Source organism: Felis catus, chromosome A1, assembly GCF_018350175.1.
Source record: "Felis catus isolate Fca126 chromosome A1, F.catus_Fca126_mat1.0, whole genome shotgun sequence".
NCBI classification, from domain to species: Eukaryota; Metazoa; Chordata; class Mammalia; order Carnivora; family Felidae; genus Felis; species Felis catus.
Window position 1 is genome coordinate 76,878,839 of NC_058368.1, and position 26,146 is coordinate 76,904,984.

General features: G+C 46.8%; 1 protein-coding gene and 1 long non-coding RNA gene across 4 annotated transcripts in view; one reads left to right on the forward strand and one right to left on the reverse strand.

Moving 5' to 3' along the window:
- The window catches only part of EFNB2 (ephrin B2), a 45,446-nt gene extending 19,703 nt beyond the window's left edge, over positions 1-25,743 (reverse strand). The window contains exons 1-2 of one of the 2 annotated variants that reach the window (XM_019834389.3): positions 25,232-25,743; positions 3,045-3,328 (exon numbers count right to left, since the gene is read on the reverse strand). In XM_019834389.3, coding sequence (XP_019689948.1) covers positions 3,045-3,328; positions 25,232-25,353 — 406 coding nt within the window. In that variant the 5' untranslated portion in view covers positions 25,354-25,743. 2 annotated transcript variants of the gene reach the window in all.
- On the forward strand, positions 933-20,520 carry LOC109499129. 2 transcript variants are annotated; one of them, XR_006596683.1, is made up of 5 exons: positions 933-1,264; positions 11,770-11,849; positions 12,512-15,023; positions 17,000-17,232; positions 19,330-20,520. It is a non-coding gene; the product is annotated as an uncharacterized LOC109499129 (long non-coding RNA). The 2 variants fall into 2 exon arrangements; XR_002156279.3 differs by lacking the exon at positions 19,330-20,520 and having other exon boundaries at positions 17,000-18,371.
- Positions 25,744-26,146: the final 403 nt, after the last annotated feature.

The following is a 26,146-nucleotide window of genomic DNA, read 5'->3' on the forward strand; positions in this document are numbered from 1 at the left end:
GACAGCATCCTCCACACCAACATTATTCACTGTCTCAAAGTGAACCGATGACCTGAAGTGTCAAAAATACATTTGTAAAGCTGAGTACTTTCCAGCCCGCTATCTTGACTGGTGCTATTTTAAGTCGAGTGGGACTCCTGGGTGTGTGTGAGTGATCGTTGGAGGTGGAAATCAGTGACTTCTAAAAATCCTGAAATTCTTGAAGAAGCCATGGAAAGTCAGCACGAACTTTTTAAACTATTTTAAAATGTGTGCCTCTCGTCTCTCACCTTCTTTCCTGGGAAAGCTGTCTATCCATGACCTCTGCTGTGGGGGTGGGATAAGAAATGAGCTTCTGGCTTTTCCCAAGTCTCTGCAGTGCCTTTCTGTGTGTGCGACTCGACAGGAGTCCCTCAGCTGCCTAGTGAGGGACAGTCCCCCAGGTTGGCCTCTCAGCCCCAGGCCCTTTCCCCAGGACCCCCCACAACCACCCAGTGCCAGTGCTCAAACAGCCTCTCACGGGTTCCCACTGGAAACCCTTCACTCTATTTTAAGAAAGATTCTTTTATCCCAGGCTACCACGTGGTTTTATACAGCGAAACTTAACTCTGAGGCGAGTCCTGGAGGCCAGTGTAGCTCAGCTACCTGCTACTGAAGTTAATGATGAGGTTTTATCAAAAGAAAAACAGTAAGAGATACCATGGTTGCATAGATTAATAGTATAATTTTAAATTAAACTGTGCTTCTAATGTTTGTTTTTGAGAGAGAGAGAGAGAGAGAAAGCAAACATGAGCAGGGAAGGGTCAGAGAGAGAGGGAGACACAGAATCCGAAGCAAGCTCCAGGCTCTGAGCTGTCAGCACAGAGCCCAACGCAGGGCTTGAACTCACAAACTGTGAGATCATGACCTGAGCCCCTAAACTGTTTCTAAATACACACCTGTCATGTGTTGATGCCAATACCAAGCACGCAGTGTTTGTGTTCCCGCCTCGGACCTCAGACTGAAGGCTAAATCCCACCATGTGTGCTGAAATCCCACCTGTGCTCAGGGGCGGACACAGAATGTACAGAGCCATCTTTATGAAGTCATCATTGAAAATAAAGGGGCAAAATCTGGGTCTGTTGGCTTATCTCCATGGAAGAGCCAGCTCATGGACCTGGGCTGCACACATAGTTCTAGTGACAACTCAGGAGCAGCGGGCACTCCATGGTGCCCCCTCTCAGGCACTGCACCTGCCCTCTCCCACCTCCTCTGGGCACCAGCCTTCTGTGTGAATTCATCTGAGGTCAGTTTCGGTTCCCTGCACTAAAACATTAGGATCCCTGGTAAACAGTCTTTAAAAGTACTTTTTTTTTTAATTTTTGAAAGCTTATTTATGTATTACTTTGAGAGAGAGAGAGAGAGAGAGTGCAAGTGGGGAGGGGCAGAGAGAGAGAGAGAGAGAGAGAGAGAGAGAGAGAGAGAGAGAGAGAGAGAGAATCTCAAGCAGGCTCCATGCTGTCAGCACAGAGCCCGATGCAGGACTTCAACTCATGAACTGTGAGATCATGACCTGAGCTGAAGTTGGACGCCTAACGAAGCCACCCAGGTGCCCCATGAAAAAGTCTTTAAAATAAATAAATAAATAAATAAATAAATAAATAAATAAATAAATAAATACGTAAACTGCTAGACTTCCAATAGCTCCATTTATGTTACCTAATAACTTTTATATTTTCAAAGATTTCTCTATTGTTTTGTATCATTTACCACCCCACCTGCTTGTTTCTTCCATCGGAATGCTTTTATTTTCATTTTATGATAATCATTCTTTGAAATCTATAATTTACCCCCTTTCCTTTCTTCATGGTACTTACTCTTGGTAAGCTACTCTCTGGGTGTCACATTGGCTTAAAGATAGGCTTTTAGTCTCTAGTGTTTCAGGTTTGTACAAAGGACAGGATAATTAGACGGCTATGACCATCTTCATTTTAATAACTAACGTGGTAAAAACTAGTGTACTCGAGTACCAAGTTAAGTCAGGGAGTTACTGACTTTGCACACTAAAGAGTGAGTGGCCGGCAGGTTGAGAAAGCCAGTTTCGATGGGATCGAGAGAAGACGGTGGGCATGCCCAGCAGACAGCAGTTCTGCATTCCCTGACGGACTGAAGCCGTAGTGACAAGCGAGCAGACGTGCGACCCAGCTCTGAGCAGAGCTTTAAACCAAAGAAATTAAGAAAAACATATTTCATTGCTTGAGTGATGTAACCAGCTAACTAACCTCAGTCACCCAGATTGCACTCTGACAAAATCCTGGGCCGGGAACAATCCTGCCTTTGTGCCAACATGCAATCTGCCCCTAGGGGGCATGTGTTTGGATGTGTGCCTCCTCGGCCTTCACAGCTTCATGAAGGGAATGCTAGTTCAGATGCGACCCAAAGGATACACAGTATGTTTCCCGAAACAATGTGTCATTTTACTATGTAGATAGAAAAACCAAACCAAACCAAAACTAATTCATTGAAGAAACCCAAGTTTTTGTCTTATTCTTCTAATTGTGGTTTGCCTAAAACACCCTTCCTTTGAATCTGGGAGTCCCATGAGGAAAGGGTACCATCATCCCACCTTGTTTATTGTTGAATCCCTAGTGCTATGCAGTTTCTGGTGCAGAGTAAATACTAAATGCATGAATGAACAGATGAATGGATGGTTGGATGGATGGATGGATGGATAGATGGATGGATGGGTGGATGAAGAGAAAAGTCATTGCACAAGATTTACCTATCAGATCTCACCAATGGTCCTTAAAAATGTTTTTGTCAGTAGAGACGCTGAGAATATTCATATATATCCATTTATTTCAATACTATAAAAAGTCTAGGAGGTTTTTTCCTCTTTGGGTATTTATATTATCGAGTACTATGAGTATAGGGTCCCTCATTCAATTAAGGTTTCTTTAAAAATGGACAATTTTCAGCAAAGATTCTCACCAAATTATTTGCCATAATAACACTTAAAAAAATTGATACAAACCTATTTAGCTTATCCTATATTCTGTAAAATAAATGAATACAATTATACTTACATATAATGTAATAATCTCTGTTCTTCTGAAATTCTAGACCCCAGAGGTTAGGGCTGAACTCTTGAAACTTGATGGTGAATTTTACATCTTGGTCTGGTCTGGCACAGTTGAGAAGAGGGGTATTTTCCTTCTTAATAGTGCATCGATCTGCTTGCTCTTTATCAACCATATAAACTTTATAATATTCATACTGGCCAACAGTTTTAGAGTCCACTTTGGGGCAAATAATATCCAATTTGTCTCCTATCTGTGGGTATAGTACCAGTCCTTGTCCAGGTAGAAATCTAAAAGCATTAAAAAGAAAAAAAAAAAAAAAGCCACTGAGTTGATAACCATGAACAGTATTCACAATAATTACAATACAGCCACGCAAGGCCAGTAATTCCAAAGCATACTTTTATAAATCCACATTTGTATTCATCCAAAGTATCTTAGTTCAGATCATCATGGGGCGAATGTATTTAGGAACCAAGCTTTAAAGAAAAACAGTCAAAAAGAAACCACTCTCCTTACTCCCGAGTAGGATCAGTCAACCTCCTGACACTTCTTTTTACCACCTCCTCGCTTGTAATATTTCAGGACTCCTTTGTATAACTTCACAATAACTTTTCCTGGGTGGTGAGTCACACCTTCACACCTGTTTGTTATTTTTTAAACCATCGGCAGCTTTAGTTTATTGGGCATGCCACAGAAAGATGGCAGGGATTCCAGGGAACAGTGGGTGCACTCACACTCTGTTGTCCTGTTAGTTTCCATTTGCTGTTGATGTTAATTAACAGACAAGTTTCATCAAGAATGTTTCAAATTACTTATCATAATTAGTGAGCCACTGATCAAACAATGGGGTTTTTATTACACCGAACAAAAGAACTGTCTTACAAACCCATAAAAGATAACCAGAAGTAATTCCCTCGAGTATTGATTCAGCTGCAAGATGAAGAGTCCCCAAATTACAAGGACAGCCACTACGGTCCCTGCTTCACAGACCTTTTTTTCTGCCTTGAGATGTATTTGCTCCAATTAATTCTTAGAAGCAAATCTTCAGAACTAAGATGACTGAGACAATATCCCCCTGGTGCTTACAGCTGAAAGCTTACAGCTTCTCTCCTCTTTTCTCCCTCTTGCTTGCCATGCTGCTGAAAGATCTTTCTTAATGGGGAGTTTCTCTGAGAAGCGGACACAAGAGCTTTCTAACGAACATCCACCTACAAGTGCTAACACTAACAACACACTTAGAAACCCCATCTCGTCCCTCCCTCCAAGCAGCCAAGCCTGTAGGCTCATTAAAATACTCAAGCCCAAGAACAAAGCATCACGTCTGAATCCTTCCAATCCAACCCTTTATTTAACCAGGGAAGCCCACCAGCCATGACAATGAACGGGTCATAATTCACAGAAAGAGAGAGAGAGAGAGAGCGAGCGCACGCATACCTGGATGATGAGGCACCCCAATTCCAAATACACAGTGAGGATACAGGTTATGATTTATGCTAATGAATGGTATTAATTTTTCTGAAAAGCACATGAGGTTGTTATGAATCATCAAAGAACATAAGAAATTGTGGTATAGATTTATATTAAAAACCAATACTCTTTATGGCAGGAAAAACGCACGCTGCACACGGTTTATCACCTTCCTCAGGAATGTGTTACTTACAATCCCTAAGAGAGTGTGTGTGGTTCCTCCTCCCTTTCTTTCCCCCAGACTCCTTTAGCAAGGACATGGCATTCATAGAAAGAGAGAAAGAAAGAGAATCTAACAAAATCTTTCTCAAAATGAGTATTTTTTAGAACAATGACAAACTTCAAACAACCATGTGTGCACCTTGAAGAATTTCTACAACTTCTGACAAATGAGGGTCACCACTAGTCAAGAGCCTCTCTGTGACTTTTTTGGCCATTTGTATGGTTTTCTGGGGAGATGCTTTGAAAATTCAAGTCCCAGGCTATTGCCCCCGCCTCCTAAGTGCCAGTGTGCTCTCTTCTCGGCAATTCTGTCTTTCTTGTGGGTAAAACACAACTCTGGGTTCTGGGGGGCGGACTGAAGGGCTGAACCAGAATTTACTCCTGCCTCTCACAGCGATTCTCGTGTATTCTTGTGGTCACGCAGTGGGGGCAGGATGCCTGGCAGTCGGTACGAACGAAATGTGCTGGCCTTCCTGACACATCCTTTTCCTCCTCTTTTATTCCTTGACCTTCTTAGGAAATCTTCTCTGCGTCCAAGAACCAGGGGCCAATTCCTGCCTGGGGGTGCCCACTGCACTCCAAACTTTTTCTGTCCTAGGTCTGCTCCTCGGGGAGCTGGCAGAGAGAGAGAGCAGCACGTGTTAGCTGTGTTAGAAGTATTCCTAAACCACAGCTAAGGCCTGCAGCCTGCAGGCCTGGGTCTGCCTCCTCTCAAAGCACTGGTCTTCACCATCAGCTGTGACCTGGGACCATCTCCCCAGGGACTCGCTCGGGGCTTTAGAGACCAGGATCCTTTGCGGCCAGATGGACCCACCTTCTTGTGCATCCAGTCAATTACCTCAAGGAAATGGTTGGCTCGGCCCCCTCCCCCCCAGCCTCGGATCATGGCCACTTATCAGAACTTGCCCGCATCACACCCCGTATGTCACTAAGCTCTCTCTTCATTCAAAATGCTCCCTAGATTGTGTATCCTTCATGAGAGGGCTTTTTTTTTTTTTTTCCTGGCTTCACTAAAGAATCACTGCAGATTTCCTCCCCGCCATGTAAGTAACTGCTTATGATGGTCTCTTCACACTCCCCAAACGCGAGTTCCAGCTTGGGCTGCGGCTGACGGGCCGAGGCCACGAACCTACGACACACGGGCCGGTCTGGCTGTGACGACCAGCATGTTTTAGACTGTATTCTCAGAAGGCACAAATCACCTAGAAACTGGAAACTGTCAGTGATGAGGGAGTGACGTACGGGGAGGGTTAAGCCATGGGATGGCCTGGCAAAATGAAAGAGAAGGGCAGAAATCTCGAATTTCAATAAGCCTATCTGATATGCTCATAAAAACTAAATCCCGATGAAGCACCCTATTGCAAACACTTTGCAAAGTGTCTGTTTGCTTTTCAGAACACACTGTGGCAAAAAGTAAGGCGACGATTTGATCCTTTTCCCTTTCAAGAATCCCTTAAACGAAAAAAAAAAAAAAAAAAAAGAATCCCTTAAAGGAAAAAAAAAAATCCCTTAAAGAAAAAAAAAAAAAAAAAAAAGAATCCTTTAAAGAAAGGCCCAGCATTTCAGTGTTTTAAAGGTATACTTATTACATATATATACACACACACACACAATATATATATTTGCACGTAAACTGGTTTATAGAACATGATTTATATATAATATAGTGTATGTAACATAAAAAATATATAATGTATATAAATACACGCATACATACTGATGAGACTATGGTTTCTCAGCAGAAACTGAGAGCCTGAATCATACATTTCTTGCCTACATTACCCACTGTGCACCATCAAACCTCAGAAGCTCCTTTGCTTCCCAGGAACCCTCAGTTTCTAAGGCAACACGAGAGCAAAAAGAGTGTCAAGTGAGTGTAACAACTAAAGCAACCTATTTTGTGCCAGATGCGCCGAGCGACAAAAGTGTAAGGCTCTCCTCACCAGCAGGGCACAGTCTAGCTAGCTCCCTGAGGGCAGGCAGGTCCCGTGTGTCTGAATACTGAATGCCCGAGGGCCACATATGGTAAATGCTCAATAAATTACGTATTCATCGACAAAATACGTAAGAACCAGTGGAAGCTAAGAAAATGCACAAAGAAGTTCAAGTCCAATTACGTGCCATTGTCTATTTGTGGATCACAGGCATGGAAGAATTCTGTAGACAGGACCCCCGGGTATTGGGACAGGGATGGACTGAGATGAGAGCAGGGATGGGATTTCCAAGACCTCATTCCAGGCCTGGCGGTCTTTCTGGAGAGCACGGAGCAGTGCAGACTGAGCTTGTGATCCATTCTTTCTGGAAGGATCTGTCAGCATGGCAGTCTCGTACAATCCCTTCCCATCTAAAATGCAGGGCACTTAGCCCCTCCAGAGCCACTAACAACAAAAACACCACTGCTTTGGAGAACTTCTTCTCGGTTACGCACCGATCAAAGCCCTTTACATCACATTATCTTCATTTAGTCACTGCACACGTACATGACATGCCAAACAGATGAAGACTCGCTGTGCCAAACACGCGACACGACAGGAAAAGCCCCCTTCCTTTGCACACTTTTCAGTTCTCGCTGCATCACATTACAGCATAAATCTGGTTTTGCGAGCCGCAAGTTTTTCTAAATTGAGGTTTGCATAGATAAGCCACGAGGCTAAGCAAAATGAAGAGAGAGTCAACGGGACACACAGGCTTGCAAGTGCCACGTGGGGCCTAACTCCACGCCAGGCATGTGCCTGAAGCCTGTTCCAGATGTGGTCAGCTGAGACCACGGCTCACAAAGGCGGCCATCTGGTAACCCTACCTGGCCCAGGAGGCTGCGAGCAAACAGGTGGGGAAGAAACCGACCAACTTTATGAAATTTGTGTTTTGATCAGAATGCCACGGACGGTCTCCTGACAATTCATGAGAACCCAAAATGTAAATGAAAACAAAATGGGGTGAATTTCTTAATACCACTTTTGAGTGGAAAACAATGCGTCCCATGTGTTAACATCAAGTCGGTAACCGTAGAGTTCTGCTTTTGAAGCTGGGTCATTTATATTTGGATCTTACTACCTCAAGATTGAGAGACCTTAACAATAAGTCAGACTACACAGCATAAACAATGCCCTGAATATTTCGTAATATTTAGTAATACATTTCTCCTGTTTTGACTTAGGAAATGTTCAAAAAAACCCACAGAATGATGGGGGTGGCAATGGGCTAATTTCAAATCACTAACCTGGCTCTCCACGGTGGGGATCAGATACAGATTTCTTTTTGTGTGATGAAATAACCTTTACCTTCTAACCAAAAGGAGCACAGAGGAAAAGCCCCAGAGGTACAAGCCATACCACGCAGGGGAGGAGGTTTTTATTAAACCATACGCAAACAAAAGTAGGTATAGGTGTCACTTAATAAAGTCTGCCGATTTCTAATCCCAAACAGAAAACAAAGACCTACAGGGCTTCGTGTCCTAGATAGGACAGAGACGGCTCCCTCTCTGAGCTAGGCTACTCTTCTTGTTGGGAAGGAGAAGTCACATCTCCTGTCCATCAGGAGGCCTGGGGCTCAGGGCTGCTTCCTGGAGTGGCGCGGGCTGGGCGTGTCAGTGGAGGGTTCCCCAGAAGGCTCTAAGAGGGGAAGGTTGGGCATAAACAGGCAGCTTCCATGGTTTTCCCCAGTGAGTCATTTCCAAGCAAGACAATAGACGTGATGGCTTTGAATCAAATATAGAGACAATAACGGAATAAAACAGAAACCCTACATAGGGTTTCCAAAGTTAAGCTGCATGAAATGAAAAGGTCTGATAGCAGAATGTTTTTTATCTTATGATTACCTATCAAATGTAATCCAAGTTTTTTTTTTTTTTTAAGTTATTCAGCAAACCAGACTCTAGTATTTCCCATAGGGAATACTTTGAATCAATCTAATAACTGAAATTAGACATTAATATTTAGTAATCTAAATTAGATCTCTAATAATCTAAATTAGACATTTCAAGTTCATATTCATTATTGTAGAAACTATTTATAATACAGCTCTCATGTGACATGATATTCCTTAATGTATTAATAATCCACACTGGGGGCACCTGGGTGGCTCAGTCAGTTAAGTGTCTGACTTCAGTTCAGGTCATGATCTCACGGTTTGTGAGTTCAAGCCCCATGTCATGCTCTGTGCTAACAGCTCAGAGCCTGGAGCCTGCTTCAAATTCTGTGCCTCCCTCTTTCTCTCTCAAAAATAAATAAAATGTAAGAAAAAAATTGTATTAATCCACACTAGGTATCCATGCTTAAAAAACCAAAACAACAAACAAAACCCCCAAGCATAATACATTTGAAGTATAAACCAGCTATTTCAGAGTTTAAGGGTCACAACATGCAATTTTCTCTGACAGACCAGAACATCACACGTGTGACCTCAAGTCTGGATTCCTCTGTTGACTCCTGTTATGTTACCAGGACTCAGAGGTGCCTGGGAAATAATCGGATGGAGGCAGGGGGCGCCCCATCAACTTCAAACCCTGGCCAGATGGAATGCGAGGACCCATGGGAAGCCAGGGGCGGAGATACTTAGGGATAGCTGTGTCGGGGAACCACAACTGCACCCCTAACCCCACGACAAATGCCCCATTTCCTCCCCTATCTGGTCCCGTATTTGTCCCTGACCATGACACCCACACCTCAGGACAAACATTCAACGACTTCCTACACTTTTCTTTGGAGTTGCCCACCCAAAATTAACCTAGAAGAACGGCCAAGTTGTGGGATGGCCCCTTGATGCTGCTACAGTCTGTGAGAATCTACATGAAAATCAGAAGGCCTGGTTCTCCTGGGGGAAGCAATCCTGGGAAGGTGGACTGAAGACTATGCCCAACTGCCGTATAAACAAGGGCAACTCAGTACATGGGAGCCGAATGCAAAAGTACCACGCTGACACGGAATAACAGAGATCAGAATAAGATGTAGACAGGACTGACCAGTTTCCGTGTCCAAATAACTGGGTCGGGCAAACCCCCTCCAGCCAGACACGATGACAGTGCTTCTAATGTAAAAAAGTCTCAGTCCCGGTCCAGAGCCGTTTGTATTTGCTACTATGTACCTAAGAATCTATTTAAACATCTGATCTTTCTGCATAAGTAGGGCAGGTATCATCCACCTGAGAACGGGAACCCTGTCAAATCCTGCCAATGGGCAAACTGGGGAGACTGGAGACCCACCCATGATGTGCTTGCTACCTCAGGAGCACGAGACTGAGTGAAATAAGATTCATAAATGAACAGAGGTTACTTTTTTTCACGGAGGACTGATCTTTCCTTTCGTTTCAAAGTTACATCAGAGTATATGGTCGCGGCCAATTTCAGCTGCAAACATGCACGCTTACACAACGTGCCTTACACCATTCTGCTTACTCTGCTGACGACACAGAAAACATACACCGATGATCCAACTGAGGGCCTTTACCTGAGACTGCTTTGAGCTACCGGGTGGTAGATTTAGGGTGATTTTCAGCTTTCTGCATTTTTCACAATTTTCTGCAGTAAACATTAAGTGCTTTTGTCATCAGACCTGGGACATCACATTCAGCGTACAGAGAACAAACTGTAGCCTGTTCCCGATCAGTCTTTCCAAATGCTGGTTTTAAAAATAAGCACTTAAAATATTTAAAGCCTGCAGACGTTTTAACCTTTTTGGTGCACTTCCTTAGAAAGTAACTAAATAAAGTTATTATGGGGGGAAGTGTGGTCTATTTAAGAAGTCAGTTCCTGAGTCCACAAAAGCTTAGTAATTAGTGCACAAGCAGTGTATTCACATGAATGAAAAATACGGGATGGGTATGGTTTATGCTGAATCATTGCACTGCAGAACTCTGTCAGTTGGCTAACATTTGAGGGAATCTGAGTTCCAGCTTCAGAAGCAGGTCTGGCCCAGGAGCTGGCACCAAAAATCACATCCGATCGCGGAATGGGTTTATTTGCACGCCGGAGTTCTTGATTAAGTACGCTTTGCATTTACTACATTTTGGAAAACGTGCCCTTTTCCCAGAAGATGCTCCTATTTTTAATTAAACGCCAAAGGCTGCAGAGAAAAGGAGCGGGTCTGTTTGTAAATTAGTCCCTTTTGAAATCTGAATGAGAAAGAGCCCTCTGTAGCTTGGCTGGCCCCTGGTGGGGCTTTCTGGTCACCCCTGACAAACGGCTCTGGGTTAGCCCAGACCCACGCGTGACCCGGAACGTCACTGTGCCCTGGGGGCCTCCCACGTCCACATGGACTGTCAGAGCGTGGACACAGCAGCCCAAGAAGATCCTGTTCAGAAACACTCTGTGCACCAGAGAATAGAAATCCTGCAGAAGCAGGACTTCAGCTCGTATGTGGATTTCATCAGCGAGCAGAATATACTCCTCTTGGATCACTTTGTTTAATGCTAGATGGCTGCCACGGTTTCATAAGACCAGCTCTCTGAGTGCCCCGCACACAAGTGTTTCTTACAAAGGGAATAAATAAAAGCAGGGCCCATGGCAGACAGAGGCAACATGGACCCGGAGAGATACTTGGAAAAAGTTTCCTTTTTGTGGATAGCCCTTTACTGCCCCCTTTAGCACTTTCACATCAGAACAAGATTCTGCACAAACTTTCTCCGAAACCAGAGAGAGTGGGGTGTAGCTGTGGGGTGTCAGCTTTATCCAGAATTAGGTCACCAGATACCACGGCTTGGAGTAGCAGGTTAAAGGGCGAGTGCACCACGATCGTGTCAGTGGCTCTAAACCTCCAAGAAATAAGGCAGTCATTGGAGGTCTTAACTGACATTTTCTGCTTTAATTCGAAAGTGTATGGGTGCTGGGACAATGGCTTGTTTTCACAGGTGCCCCTTCTTTCACACTTTTCTCACACAAATATCATCTGCAACATGAACCTGATTTATTCAAGGAAAAGAAAAGGGGAATAAAAGCAGGCTGTACAATCTGGGACCATTAAAGTGTTATAAATCTAAGAGCTGAGTTGGGGGGGGGGGGGTGCCTTTCAAGCTTCACACCAATGACAAGCAAAATCTTTTCCAGAAAAAGAAAGATGAGAAGCAGAGAAATCGCAATGCGCTGTGAGGCGGTGGATGAGCAAACCAGTTTACCAACTTTTCAAGGTGAGGAGTGTGCCTCTTTGTCTCTGTACACGCTGGCGAAAAAGCATTCAACTAGAGTCTAAAGGAGAAGTTTTCTTTCTAAAATCCTAATATGCAAAGCCAGAGGCCTCACTCTGGCCAGTGACCTCAACTGGTGCTGCTGAGTGCTTTTATTTCAACTTAATCCACTTCCCTGTCGTCCTACAATTACTGTACGAGTCAAAATAATATTAAGTTTCACAGCCTGCAATGCTGCACAATTGAATGAAAACGGACTCCTTTTGATGTTAATCTTGTTTTTTATTTGTGACATAGTGCTCAAACATTGGTGGCTAAGGTGAATTTTATTTTAGAATGTTCAAATATTCTCATGGTTTAGGTTTCCATTCAGGAAAATAGCGCAAGTTATTTATTTAAGTTTTATCTGTCCCACTGTAATAAAAACTTCCAAGTCAGAGGCCAGTCTACAGCAAGCTGGGGTTGAAAAAGATATCTTCGCACACTTATGATGAGCAGCGAGTACTACAGACAACTGTTGAATCACTCTGTTATACACCTGACACTAACGTAACACCATGTTAACTATACTGGAATTAAAATAAAAAACTCAATAAAAAAAGAGAAAAAGATAGCTTTGTCTCTGTAAGTCAGACGTTGAGCGTGTCACTGTTTTCCTTTCCCAGGTTCAGAGAGGAGCTGATCTCTGCAATGGAATTAAAAACAAAGATCGGCCACTTGCAACAACAGCAACAAAACAATAGAGGTTTTTATTTATGGAACAGATCTAAGCTCCCCCCTTCTCTCAAAACTTTCAGAAAAGCCACCCCATCAAGTCTGTAGCTCGAGAAGGCAAAACTGGGGTGGCTGGGAGGCGCAGTGGGAAAGCAAGAGGGAAGTGAGTCACCCAGGCCAACTCTGTCCTGCTGGCTCATCCACTGGTCCCATTGGCGAAACAGGTATTTCAGAACCCTCAGAGGCAAGAGACGCTGCGAGCGTCTTTCCCAACTGGGATCTGTTTGCACCTGTAAGGTCTTGTTCCAAACGTGCTATTAGCAAGAGTCTATAAAGGAAGGTGGGACTCCTGCTATTTATAGGTGAGGCACCAGAAAGAAAAGTGGCTTTCACATCCATACAGAAAGAAATTCAAGGGGCATTTCCAGATGGCTCTCTGTTGTTTTAGAGAGAAGTGTGTGCATCCCCTTGCTCATCTACTTGAGTGGGAGCATCGCAGACATGAAAGGCACATGTAAATCACAGAAGGGAGTGGTTTGGCGTTTTAAAAACTGGAAGGAATGGGATTAAGATCTCCTCGCACAGCAACATCACAGTCTAGAGTGTGGGCGTCTCTTCCTTCCATCTCTTTCTTCCCCATCATCACAGTTTTTTTTTTTTTTAAATTCCAAAGAATCTTGCCTATTTAGAAAAGCAATTCACCCATGTTTCATGGGTGAATGAAAAACCTCTCCCGTTTGGTGGGGAAACGGCACTAAAAGAAAGAGGCACACCAAGAGGGTCCAATTCCTTCTCTTCAGGCTGGGGTGTGACCCCGAGAGTGAGCCTGTTGTGTTTACTGAGGGATGCCCGGCCCTCCACCCCACGGCCTTGCACAGAGTGGGCTGCTCAGAATGAACACTTGGATAAGTAAGGTTTAAGAAGAGACAAAACTCGCTTCTCTCCTGATAGAAGCCTGCCAACACAGCTTACAAGGCTGTGTGCCATCGCTTTACAACCAACCACCTAAACGCCTGCCTCCTGTGCCCTTCCTTCTTCCCGGGCTCCGGAGGAGGGTCAGGGACAGGTGTGCTGGGGGCACTGGGCAGGACACAGCCCAGAGTGGGCAGGGGGGAGGGAAGGAGGAAAGCAGGTCCCACGGCGGGCAGGTGGGTCCTGCTGACATCACACAGGAGTCAAACCTGACCGGCTGGAGACTTGCACGCAGATCCCCCCGAACGGTATTTTATGAAAATGTCCACGGCGCCCTGCTCTAACTGTGCGCAATACATTTCCTGCTCTGTCGCCACAAGCAGCTCGATGCGGCTTCACCAAAACACAAAAGTGCACAGGAATTCAATACTCTTAAGCTATTCAAGCAGGCCGCGTGACTGAGTTAAACCGAAGGACACGGGACACGGACAAACGAGGAGGACACCCTGGGCCCTGAACTCTGGCCTGGCTGAGACCTGTAGCCGGCTGCGGGGTCCGCAGGTGAGCAGACGCCGAGGTCAGGTCCTGGGGAAGTTGAGGAACCTCCTTCTGGAGGCAGGAGAGGCCCAGGCTGCCTGGCTTCCTAAAACAAACTGCTCCGAACTCGCAGAACATCAAAAGCCAGATGGGATATACTGAATGGATCCACAGGCAAGAAGCCAGAATCCCAGTTTGCTGTAGAAATAGGCCTGGACTTGATTTGAGTCTTCTCAGCTCTGACAAGCTGGAAGCTGGCCCGGGTCCCAAAATCCAAAATAAAATGGCATTTAATTGTGACTAGACTCTAAAAAAGATGTCATCCTATCTCCTTAGCCTGACACACACCCGCGGCACCTTATCAAATGCAGCCCTCCTCGGGAAGCCGACCTCTTCTCCCAGCAAAGAAATGATCAAATATTTAAAATTTTTAAAAGGAAATGTTAATAGTCAAAGGAACAGTACTCGATAAATGCATTAATATTACCTACTTTCATAACGGTCTAGTTTCCATTAGGTAGGACTTTGTTATCAAAGATTCAAAGGATCCATTTAGAATTGTAATAGCCATCATGGGAAAGGTTATAAATCAAGATCGACATGGAAAGGATTACACCTCAAACTTTTTTTTTTTTTTTAAACCCACCATGCATGCACTGTTTTTGGTAAACGTAGGCTTAATTTAGTTACACGATTTCTAATTACTCCGTGCCATCACATGAGAGAGAGAGAGAGAGAGGCAGAGAATTAAGAGAAAGGGTCCCGGAAGCAGAGGAACCAGAGGAACCAGGTTCAAACGCAGACGGTACCACTTATTAGCCATGTGACTTTGGGCGAGTTAATTAATGTGCCTTGGTTTCCCCACCGATAGATATCACAGGAGTCATCAAAGCACCTCCCTCAGACAGTTACTGTGAAGGTTTAATGAGTCAGTATTTGTCAGCTGTTGGAGTAGCATCTGGCACATGGAAGGAGCTCTGTACCACTGTGGTTAACACCAACTGTGTCCACCAGGTGAGTAGGTTTCTAAAGAAGTAACATGTAACATTAATGCAAAAAATGCTACTCTTCTGCCCATCCCTACAGGTTGCATTCACGTATGTGTTCAACAACACGATCTCCTACTCCATCCTGTACTAGGATCCACAAAGCGGATTCAGCCCAGGCTCTGCTCAGTCCATGGTGGAGAAACTGATTTCTTCAGTGTTACAAATGTTACAACAAAGCATCAGGGGTCGGGTCGGGGAAGAGAGGAGACAGCGCCTACTTTACGGTAGAGAGGAAATAACGTGCTTCATATAACAAAAAAGTCTTAAAGAATGAGTAGAAGTCTGGCAGGTCAACCCAATACAACACAACAAACCTTGAAAGGTGAACATGGCATTTTGTAATCTTTATTCACATGTCATTTTTACGTATTCTGCATTTGTATACGGTAAGCAAAGTAAACCATAGCCAGGCACACAGATATTCAATTAGTTTTTATTAACAATAGTTGACATTTATGGCTTCATTGTGCCAAGCACAGAGCTAAGCTCTTTTAATCCTGACCACAATTTTATTACTCTTTTATTCAGCACTATTAGATTACCGCCTCCATTTTAGAGACAGGACACGGAGGTTACTCCCCTAGTTACACAGTAAAAAAACAGCTGCACTGGGACCGGCCCCAAACAGCCAGATTCCGAAGCATGTACTCTTAGCTCTTAACTCGGTGAAAACGGCACTTGCCTGGTTGTCTTTGCTAAATCAAATCGCCAGACCTTTCCGTTACCATCACATGTGTCTTGAACCAGGAGGCACTGCTAATTGTCCTATTAGGAAAGGTAGCTGAAATCACTGTTGGCATCCCCCCATTTGCCTCATTTGTAGGGTCCGTCTTTGAGCTATGCTCACATGTATGAAGTGCTGTGGGTGCTCACGGCTGTACCCTTGACGGACACACACACTCTGAGCTGTGGTGTTACTGCTCTGACTTGCTTCCTGCGTATTTCAGAGATCTCCTGGGACGACACCTCCACCACGGCTTCCCTCTCCTTGCCTCAGAATTTAAGTCTCTTGAGGGTAGAGACAGTCCTTTCTCTCATCAGCAACGGGGCCTCAGAGTTAACAAATGCCTGTTGACTACATCAATGTTTTACCCACTGGGGATGACCGAGATGATCCCTATGGCCTCCAGCAAGGACAGGACCACAGATTTCTTCGAAGATTCCAAAACAACCTTAGAAAATGATGAGCTAATGTTGAGCTGTTTCCAAAAAAAAAAAAAAAAAAAAAAAAAAAAAGGTGATTGAGGGCAGTGGTTCTCAAGGTGTGGTCTCAGAGTGGCATCAGCATCAGCTGAGAGCTGGTAAGAAATGTAAATTTCAAGCCCTGCCCAGACCTTGGGAAGGTAGAACTCCCGGGGTGGGGCCCAGCAAAACCCTGTTTTAACAAGCCCTCCAGGTGACTGTGTGCCACTAGGGCCACTGCTCTGGAGGGTAGATCTCTAGTAATAGGTGCCATTTCAGCACAACACGAGCAGCCATAAACACACATCTGGGTTGTGTCTGGCCATCGGACTAATTCTTATTGGATGTCACTGCTAGCTAGTAGTAGGTGGGGGGACTGCCAAAATGAAACAGCTCTTGCCCCCACCTCTTAGGGATAGAGAGGGCCCTAACGGGGATTAAGGCTTGCAGTATGAATCATGACAGCACAGTGTATAAGGTTTTCTATACCCTAGTTATTTAACTAAAGTGCTGTGGGATTATGGAGAGAAGATTTAAAGAAATTATGTCTGATCTGTCATAAAGAAGGCACTCATCTAGGGGAATCTGTAAGCTCTATTAGACAGTCCATTATAACGAAGATCCATCTATAGGAAGGAAGATCCTTCCTATAGACAAGGGGAATTCGGGGCTAACAAGAGCTTGTTTTTATCTAAGATGTACCCCCAATTTAGTTCTGGTAGTTAGATAAAAACTGGCATTTTCTAACTTCTTTGGCAGGGAAGTTACATTCTGAGCTGGCCCTGAACACGACCGGCCTGGGCCCACTCATTCGTAAGACAGTTGTGACTCAAGGCAAATGTTTCAGGCCACTGTGAGCCAGCTCAACTAGTGGAAAGAGCAAAGGACCATGATTCAGAGGCATTTCATCAGGTGGTGGAACCACGCTGTGCCTCAGGTCACCCGTGGGAACCATACAGACTGCAGAGAAGCTGGAAACTGATACGCCAGAGGTGAGGCGTCCTGAAGGGAGTGTGGCTGGGGAGTAATAGAGTGGGCAGACAGCAGGGTGTTGCACCTGACACACACACACACACACACACACACACACACACACACACACACACACGGGCGTTGCATTACAAGCACACACTCCGTAAGTACCACCCAAGCCAAAGGCCCGTCCACCATCACTTTCCTCCAATACAAACACGTTGCCTCTACTGGTGTCAACAGTGAAGAGTGGCACTCATTATTCTGGGGTGACATGGGAGGCATCCGCACACTCTCAGCAAGTACTGGAAGACCTCTACAAGGACTGGAATTAAAACTGGACGTAAATGAGCTTACATTGGGAAAATAAACTGGACCATTCCATGGTTTCACACAGAAAGCACGAAGCCTCAATAGCACTGGAGAAACCAGAGCTTTCAAAGTAAAGCACGTCACCCGTGGTTCATTCCGAGCGTCCTGAACGTCTGCCCGCCACTGAGCTCTTGGAACCTTTACCTATCCGTGCTTTTGGAGAAAGAACATAGTAAACTATTAATACTTCACTGCAGCCATTTCCCCCTTCATATTCTGGGTAGAGAATTACTAAGGGCTTGTTTTTCCTTAATGGAGTGTTCTCCTACCAGTTTTTTTTTTTTTCCTTTTTTTAATTCAGCAGGCACGCACTCACCAGCCACAAAATGCTTTGAACTAGAATTACACGTTTGAGTTTATACAGGAAAAAGGAAAATAAAGAGGCCCTGCCAATTCTCTGCAGGAGCAGCAAGAAGAGGTTCACCTGGCACTCAGCGTACGTGGAAAACGTGTCATAACTGATCACCTCCTTTTTTTCACCAGCACACCAGATCCAACCATCCTTATCTCTAGGATTGCTGAAATACGCTCCTGCAGGTAGAAGGAGCGGCCGAACGCACCACATGTCGGTCAGCGGACAGAGGCAGAGCTCCCCGGTTCCATGTAATCACTTTAACCCCCAGTTCCTAGCAGAAAGCCCGAGGCCAGGGCAATTCAGCTTCTCCTTTTGTCATTTGCCTGCCATAAATATGCACCAGTCTGCATATGAAAAGCTGAAGGAGGCCGCAAGCTTGCTGGACATTTATCATGCTCTGTTCCCTGTTAACAAGCAAATACTTTAGCTGAATGGGCCATTAGCAATCATTGTCAAACGTAGAATGCAAGGTGCTTGGATGTGACCAGCTTGTAAATTAGGGGGTGTCCCTTCTCTTTGGCGAATCTAGACAAGTGCAAAGGATCTTTTGATATGGATTACTGAATTAGACTGGAAAGGAAGGTAAAGTCCGCAGGCACTGGACCTGGGCGAATGCAGGTGCAATAATTTTTAAATTGTTTGTGACCTATGAAAGCTACATAGTAATGACCAGAACAAACAGGCGACAAATCCCAGCGCCAAGCAGAGGGTCGGGTCGGCTGAGCATTAGGAACCAAATCAACCCAATGGGTCTGGAATAGAGTATTTAAGATTTGATGCAGATCTCAGACGCTCACAGGAGGACTTAGTCTAGGAGGGCCCCATGTTGCTGTTAAAGGGAACAGCATGGAACCCTCTTCATCCACTCCATCAAGAAAGGCACTGGGGGTGTTTGTAGCTTTTGGGATTGTCAACGTCTTAAGGGTCAGACTCTCCTAAAGAAATGCTGAGACTCTTCTAAAACGCCAAACAGGAGGCAATAAAGCAAATATTTCCTCTCTGGCCCGACCCGACTGGCGGATGTCACTCTGCTTGTAACCCAATCATGGTTTTGTGTTTTGTTTAAGGACTAAAATGGAAAGTGTGGAAGGCAAAAACAAAAGTCCAGTTTACTCCCAAGATTGTTCAAGACAGAAGGCAGTAAGACCCTACAGCACAGCGATTCTTTTTGTGTTTGTTTTTAACTTTCAAGCGGAGCAGCGCTAACACTTTACAATCCTATCCTTAGGTGAAGGGCAACCATCCCATTCAACTCTAAGGTGAAAACTCACATCCATGAGTAAAACATCCTCTAGATAGAGCCCATTGGTTTGGTCCTATTGGATGACTGCTGATTTGAATGAAAACGCCCCCCACCCTGGTACTTATTGTATTACATATTCTTTTCCAGGGTGGGAAGGACCAACCTTGGAGGAGAGCTCTCTGGCTGAGGGAGAGGGACAATATGGAAAGTTTACCTTTGCTTCTCCCATGCAGGGGGATGTGGCACCGGGTCTGAAACATGGCTACAATCCAAAGGTCTCCCTTTCTTTGCGGGTAGCGCCAGCCTTACCTTCCCCTCTGGTTTCTGAGCCTTCCCAGCATGGCCCTGCCTCAAGCCCAAACAGATGTAGGCAAGGACCGCCAAGGGCAGTTAATCCTACAGAATGGCCGCCGCTGTCAGGCCAGGAGTTAAAAGGGAAAATCTTGCAGGCTTTCACCGCGGCGCTGATCCGAAGTTTTAATCAGCCCCGTATCTCAACCGCTAGGAAAAAGGGCGGCCAATGAAATCTACCTTGGCCATATTATCCACCATCAATGAGCAAGAACTGAGCAGCTTTTCTTTGCTGCTTGAACCATCCCGGGCCACAAGTAGGGCTTTCATACTTTCTAATCCGAGTTTCCAAGTCTGTGTGGTTCTCACATAATAGCCAACAGCCTGGAGCAAGGGCCTGCGCTTCGACACCCTTTTCAGGGACGTGTCATTTCCAACATCAAGCTAATCTATATGTTGCCATGGCTTCACCCTTTATCTGCCTTTACATCTTATGAACTGCATGGATTTACCACATTATTTTTATCTGAAAGACAGAAAATGGTGGTTTTATTGCCATACAATCAGATTACTGCCGCTGGTTTCTCTATGCCTTTTTACCATACTTCAATCAAAAGGGATCAGTTTCTTTATACTCTGCCCTTGATTTACATTACATCTGTAAAGACCTAGTCTGGGTTGTAATCCCCTTATTAACTATGACCAGGGTTGATTTGCCTAAAAATAAAAGCAAATTGTGTCAGACCCTTTCACTTTGTTTTTGATTCGGAACTACAAAATGGATTACTGAAGAAATCTTCAGAGTTCACACGGCTAGCATAGCACTGAATTTAAAACAAGAATTAAACAAGTTAAACAGGGGGCCGTGTCAACGGTTTACATTTTCCATCATGGGAGAAGGACTGAGTTCCTTATGTCTTTGTATTCTCTAGCTTTACAGAGACAATGAAGCCACAGGAGTTTTCCCAAGCTGTTCGGAACACTGTCCCCTTCGCCATCCTTCTCTTCGCTTTTCTTCTATCCCTCTCCCAGCCCCATTCTAATCCCATCCCTAGAAAAAAAAAAAAAAAAAAAAAAAAGGTTGGGGAGGGGGGAGCTCTTCCCTGAAAGAGCTAATTCCTGCCTAGAAGCTTATAGCTCTATGGGTTCTGCATATTTTAATCAAAATATTTTAAACAGTTGAACACTCCTATTTAAGGCTCTCCTCCACTGCACAAAGGCTGAGCTCATAAGCAAATCTATGTAGATGTATGATAAGTGACCTGAAAAACAGGCCCTTTATGTCAGCAGCCAACGAAAGCAGAGATTAGACAGACAGAAGTGCCATTTTCATCACTATTTTTCTTACAAGAGCCCTGCTTTTTGTCTACTTTGTGAAGGAACGGTTTAAGAATAAAGTTTTCATAAGACGGTAAGGAAATATCCTTCCTACAACAACAACAACAACAACAACAAAAATATCCTTTTTTGCCGAGGGTCCACAGTCTGTATTTCCTTTCCCTGCCACTCCCATTCCTATGACGCATGGCTGCAGTCACGCTGGGATCTCAGATCGTCCCCATTAGGCAGACGCTCTGGGAAACATCACACTAAGGTAGATGTCACCCTCAGCCTCCTGCGAGCCACCCAAAGCGTTTCAGGGGAAGGCAAGGTGGCAGGGATTGACTTGCACCCGCTGCTGCAGTGTCCCTCTGAGGATAATTACTGCACTGATCCACCAAGCAAAGGATTTCTCTCAGGAAATTTACAGACAAGAGGTTTTACAATAAGTGATCGAAATGCACTGATGACTCTTCAGCCAACTCCACATGGAGAAACCATGCCCATCTATAGTTTTCAGCTGCTCCGGGGGATGGTGGCTAATCCACCTGTCCTTCTCCTTCTGCCCAGGACTCAGAAACGTTCGGGAAATTTGCAGTCATTTGCATTTCTTTACATCCATAGGACAAGTGTCAACAGCTACGCTTTGTGAAAGATTTAGAACCGAGTGCTTAACAAATCATCTTAACCTCCAGCTCCCGTTTCTGAGGCTTGAAGCTGTAATTGGCGAGGTTAAAAAGTGCAGTCCCTAGACACACGATTCCCAAATAAATTCTCTTCTCGCCTGAAAAGGAGGCGACCAGGCATGTGGTGAGATATCGCTTTAGCTCCGTCTTTGTGCTCGCCCTGGCTCAGTTGTCCTGTGGAACAACGACAGTCCATTACCTATAGTTTATCATCCTGACAAAACGTGAGGAATGTGGATGGTAAAGCACTAACAATTTCACCCCTGGTGTTTTGTGCTTTTTTCTCTCTATATTAAAACCGACAAGATTAACCCAAACGCAAACTGTGGAGCATAGTTCAAGGGGCTATTCAATCCGTGTTGAATGTGCATTTGTTTATCTACAAAAATAAGAATTTCAGACACAATGGAAGGCAGGCTGGCTTATATATGGTATTGAATGGACTGTTTAAACAGCACTATCCTTTGTAGTTTATTTTATCAATCTCTGACAGGTCCGTATTTATTCAGAGCCTGACTGTGGTGGGGCCCACGTATCATAGGTTATCTGGATATTATCCAGCCATTCTTTTGTATCAAGTCAATCAATACCAGGAATTCAGCATTCTGCAGGGAAAAATGACATGGGAAAAGAAAAATGCTTTGCTAACTAACCAGTATATGGTGCATAGGGAACAGTCCCCCTAGCCAAAAGAAATTAATGCTCGGCTGAAATCTTCAACAAAGTCAGTGCAATTCATTGTAGAATGCCACACCAATACAGCCTTGCCTCTGACGTGGGCATCCTTTTAGAAGAGGCAACTATTTGATTCTGGCAAAAACATCACGCTCCTTAAAGCTGTTCTGCTGAAATGTTAATTGGAAATGAAAGCTAGGCTTTGCTATTCTCTGCCGAGTTGGGGTGGGGGGTTGGGGTGGCGGAGAGGCTGAAACAACCTGATGGGCAAAAACTGAGGCAAGCCTACCAGCGCCTGTGCATGAGATGCGGGTGACCCACCTCGCAGGGCCGCCGCTAACGTTTCAGCACACAGAACTTCTTTTGATTGCTGTATAAACTCTCGGGGATGGGAGTAGCAGACAGTGTGATTCAAGTAGTTATGGAGACAGTGAACTTACAAAGGATTTTCTGGACCCTGCATCCAAACAGCTGCTCACGCTCCCTATGTCGACCACCTGCTAAAAAAGCTGACCTCCGAATGAAACAAATCTAATTACTGATGGCTGCTTCATTACAAATGAATTGTTCCACAGTTCATACGAACTGATGTGAAACTTCCATGCATTTGATTACCTTCCTGCCACATCGCATCTACTGACTGAAACTTTTCCCTGGAAATAAATACGCAACTTCCCCCAAATAAAGCAACCCCTTGGCACGAGGGGTTTTTATTCATTCTCCAACTGAGAAAAGGCTCTTTCATATAATTCCTCCAGGAAGAAATCTTTCTGACCTCTCAAGCTAGCATTCACAGTTGCATACTTTCTTAAGTAGACCTTTTCCAGGGACAAATTATCCAGTCCTCCAGGCAAGGCATTATCATGACAATTTTAAAAGAAATTCTACTCTTAAGGACCGGAGCCATCATAGCCAACAGAAACCTCATCAGGGCAGGGAGGCAGGCTTCTCCAAAATGCAGGCCTCCAGCAGGTCTCCACATCTGTGGCCAAAGCACAGAAAAACAGTAATCCTCATCATCCGGACGGTGAGTAAAATACCAGTCGCCTGCCCCCACCCCAAATACAGCAGGAAAAGAAGATATTGATGTCCATGGTGGGAATAATCATGGTTCTACATTTTTTTCCAAGAAGGTTATTTCTAATCTTCCTCCGGGATACACACTAAGGAGTAAACACAGAGACACATAGATACTGAGCTGAGCAATGGACGGCTTAATGGGAGTTTCTTCGGACGAAATTTAAATGTAAATATTAAACCCTGGTGGAGGGGAGCGGGGGAGGGGAAGCAGCCTCCCCAAACAATCCATCAGTGAAAGTGCAAAGTGGAGCGGAGCAGACAGCCCGGGGGAAGAGGTGAGGGCTGGCGCCGGCAGCATTGCGCGTGGAAGAGTGACCTCTGTAGGCGCAAAGCGAACACTGGCTGGCCTCTTCCCTGCTCGCCCAGCCCCGGCTCACGGACCGCCTGGCCCGGACGCCGGCTCCTGCACGCGGGGTTGAGCCCGGCGCCTCCCCGCACCACCCGCTGCCTCACCACTCCGGATCTGCGCGAAGATGTCACCGCGACTACTTTCTCAACAAATACAAATCTTATGTTAAGGGAAAACAGCAGTCCCTACAAGACCAGGCGGATGGAAGGGGACCGCACGGAGTAACTTTTAACGGGGAGCAGTGTTGCAAAGTGCCATCTAGCATCATGCAAGAATGTGTTTAATCCGATTTATCGCTGTGACGTTTCTTGCCTTTGTAATGGGGAACTCTTGGTAAACATGTTGGCAGATTTGAAATTTATCACTTTTAAAACAGTGGATGCAATTCTTTAATTAAAATGTGGTTTGTAAATCAATCCCTCTTCTCTTTATTCCTACACCCATGGCCAACTTGCCTGTCTTCAATTAGGCCATTGGTTTTCCTTCTGATCTCAAAGGCTTACTCCAGGAACCGGCCAATGTTTCCACACTTTCCCCAAGTTTCCCAAGGCTAAAATCCCATGATTCTGTAAGACATTTCTGGATCTGATTCGAAATGTATCCCAAGGAGGAGCTAATACGCAGAACTGAATGTACAGGTAACTAATTAGGAGTCACCGCCGGGTATATTTAGGGAAGAATCGCCTTTTCTAAATTCTAAATGTGTCGTATGCTGGTAGCTCCCACTGAAAGTTAATCTTCACGAGGCCTAGCTTTCTCCTAGCTACACTGCTTGATAAAACCAAGTCGGATCCAAGGACCCCATTTCTACACAGGCTTCCCAAGCGCCAAGGCTTCAGGGGCCGTGTCGACTGGGCAGGGCCTTAAGCTTTTGCAGAAAGCGCCCTTAAAATCAAGTCAACTAACAGGACCGCGCAGAGTTCGGGGCCACTGGTTTAGCAACGGAGGGAGAAGCCGACGTGCAGAGAGCTCTCCGGGAGAAGCCTCAGGCCCGTCTCCCCGGCGGGGAGGAGAGGGCTCGCTGCCCGAATTCTCCGGTGGAGCTGGCGAGCTCCCCGCGCACCCTCGGGCAGGCGGCGGGGGGCCGAGGCGCGCGGGCTCCGGGGCGCAGAGGGCGGCGGGGGACCGCAGGCTCCGTCCCCGGGGGCGCGCTCCTCTGGCCCGGGCTCATCGCCGCCGCCCGCCTGCGGGGATCTGACCGCGCTCCGGCGCTCCCGGAGAGCGCAGCATCCCCTCCTCTCCCCGCAGCCCGCCAGCGCCTGCGCGCCGGCCAGCCCGGTTTGTGGCCATGTTCTCCGTCCTCGAAAAGAAGTGAGGGTCAGGTACCGCCATCGGATACTTTCCCGGACGTGACAGCCTAGCCGCCGAGGGCTTTTTAGCCCCCCCCCTCCCCCCCGGGAGCTCATGGGGGAAGGAAGGCGGGGAGGGCGCCCCTTAGAACCAGAGCTCCGGCTGGAAAGCCGAACGAAGAGTTCCACCAAGTAAAATGTGGCGAGGGTGGGGGCCAGGGAACTTGGGGTGCGGGGAACCGGGGTTCCAGACACAGGCTCCGAGGCTCCGCGGCTCAGCCCTTCCTCCCGCCCGGAACGGCGCAACGCGGCGAACCCCCAGGCGGGGACCGAGGGGGGGAATCGCGGACGCCACTTACTTGGAGTTCGAGGAATTCCAATAGATGGGCTCTAAAACTATCGACCTGGAAATGGCAGTTCTGCATAAAACCATCAAAACTCCCCAGCAGTACTTCCACACGGAGTCCCTCCTCGCGGCCATGGCCAAGCCGCTCCCAGCTCCGCGCACTCCGGACGACGGAGGGAATGGGCGCAGGCCGGAGCCCCAATCCTCGGGGCACACAAGGGGGAGACGGCAGGCAGCTCCGGGGGGCGCCGAGCAGCTCCAGGCGTCGCCGAGGTCGGGGGGCGCTCCGTTCGGGGCCCTCAGGGCGCGGGGCGGGAGCGCACGCGCGGGGCGCGGCGGCGCGGCGGGCTCGGGGCTCCGGGGCGCCGCGCCGGACGCAGCTCGGACGGCAGGCTCCCGTGTGGCTCCAGGGTGCCGGGCGCGGGGCGGCAGGGAGGGCGCGCGGCCGGGACACAAAGGCGGAGAGACGACTCGCGCTGGCGGCGGACGCTGCGCTCCGAGCGGGCCGCCTCGCACTATAGATCCAGGGGGGTGGGCAGCGGCCCGAGCGCGCGGGCGCCGCGTCGGCGCGGTTCCATGTCCCGGAGCGCGGAGCGGCGAGAGGCGCCTGCGGGCGCGCGGGAGCCTCCTCGGTCTTCGCGGCTCCCGGCCCGCGGAGCAAGCAGGAGGGCCTCGGTCCCCGCCGCGGGCGCCGGACGCGCGCGGGCCTTTGTGTGCGGGGAGGGCGCCGGGACCGCTGTGCGCGCGGCTCCTAGCTCCCGCCGGCGCCGCCGTCCCCGCCGAGGAGAGTCAGCGCGGCCGGCGCGCTGTCAGAGCACTATAAACGCGGGGCCCCGCCCCGCGCCGCGCAGCCCATTGGCCTGCGGCCCGGCAGCCGCGCGCCGGTTGGGCGGCCGACCCGTCCGTCATCCACCCCCGCCCGACATTG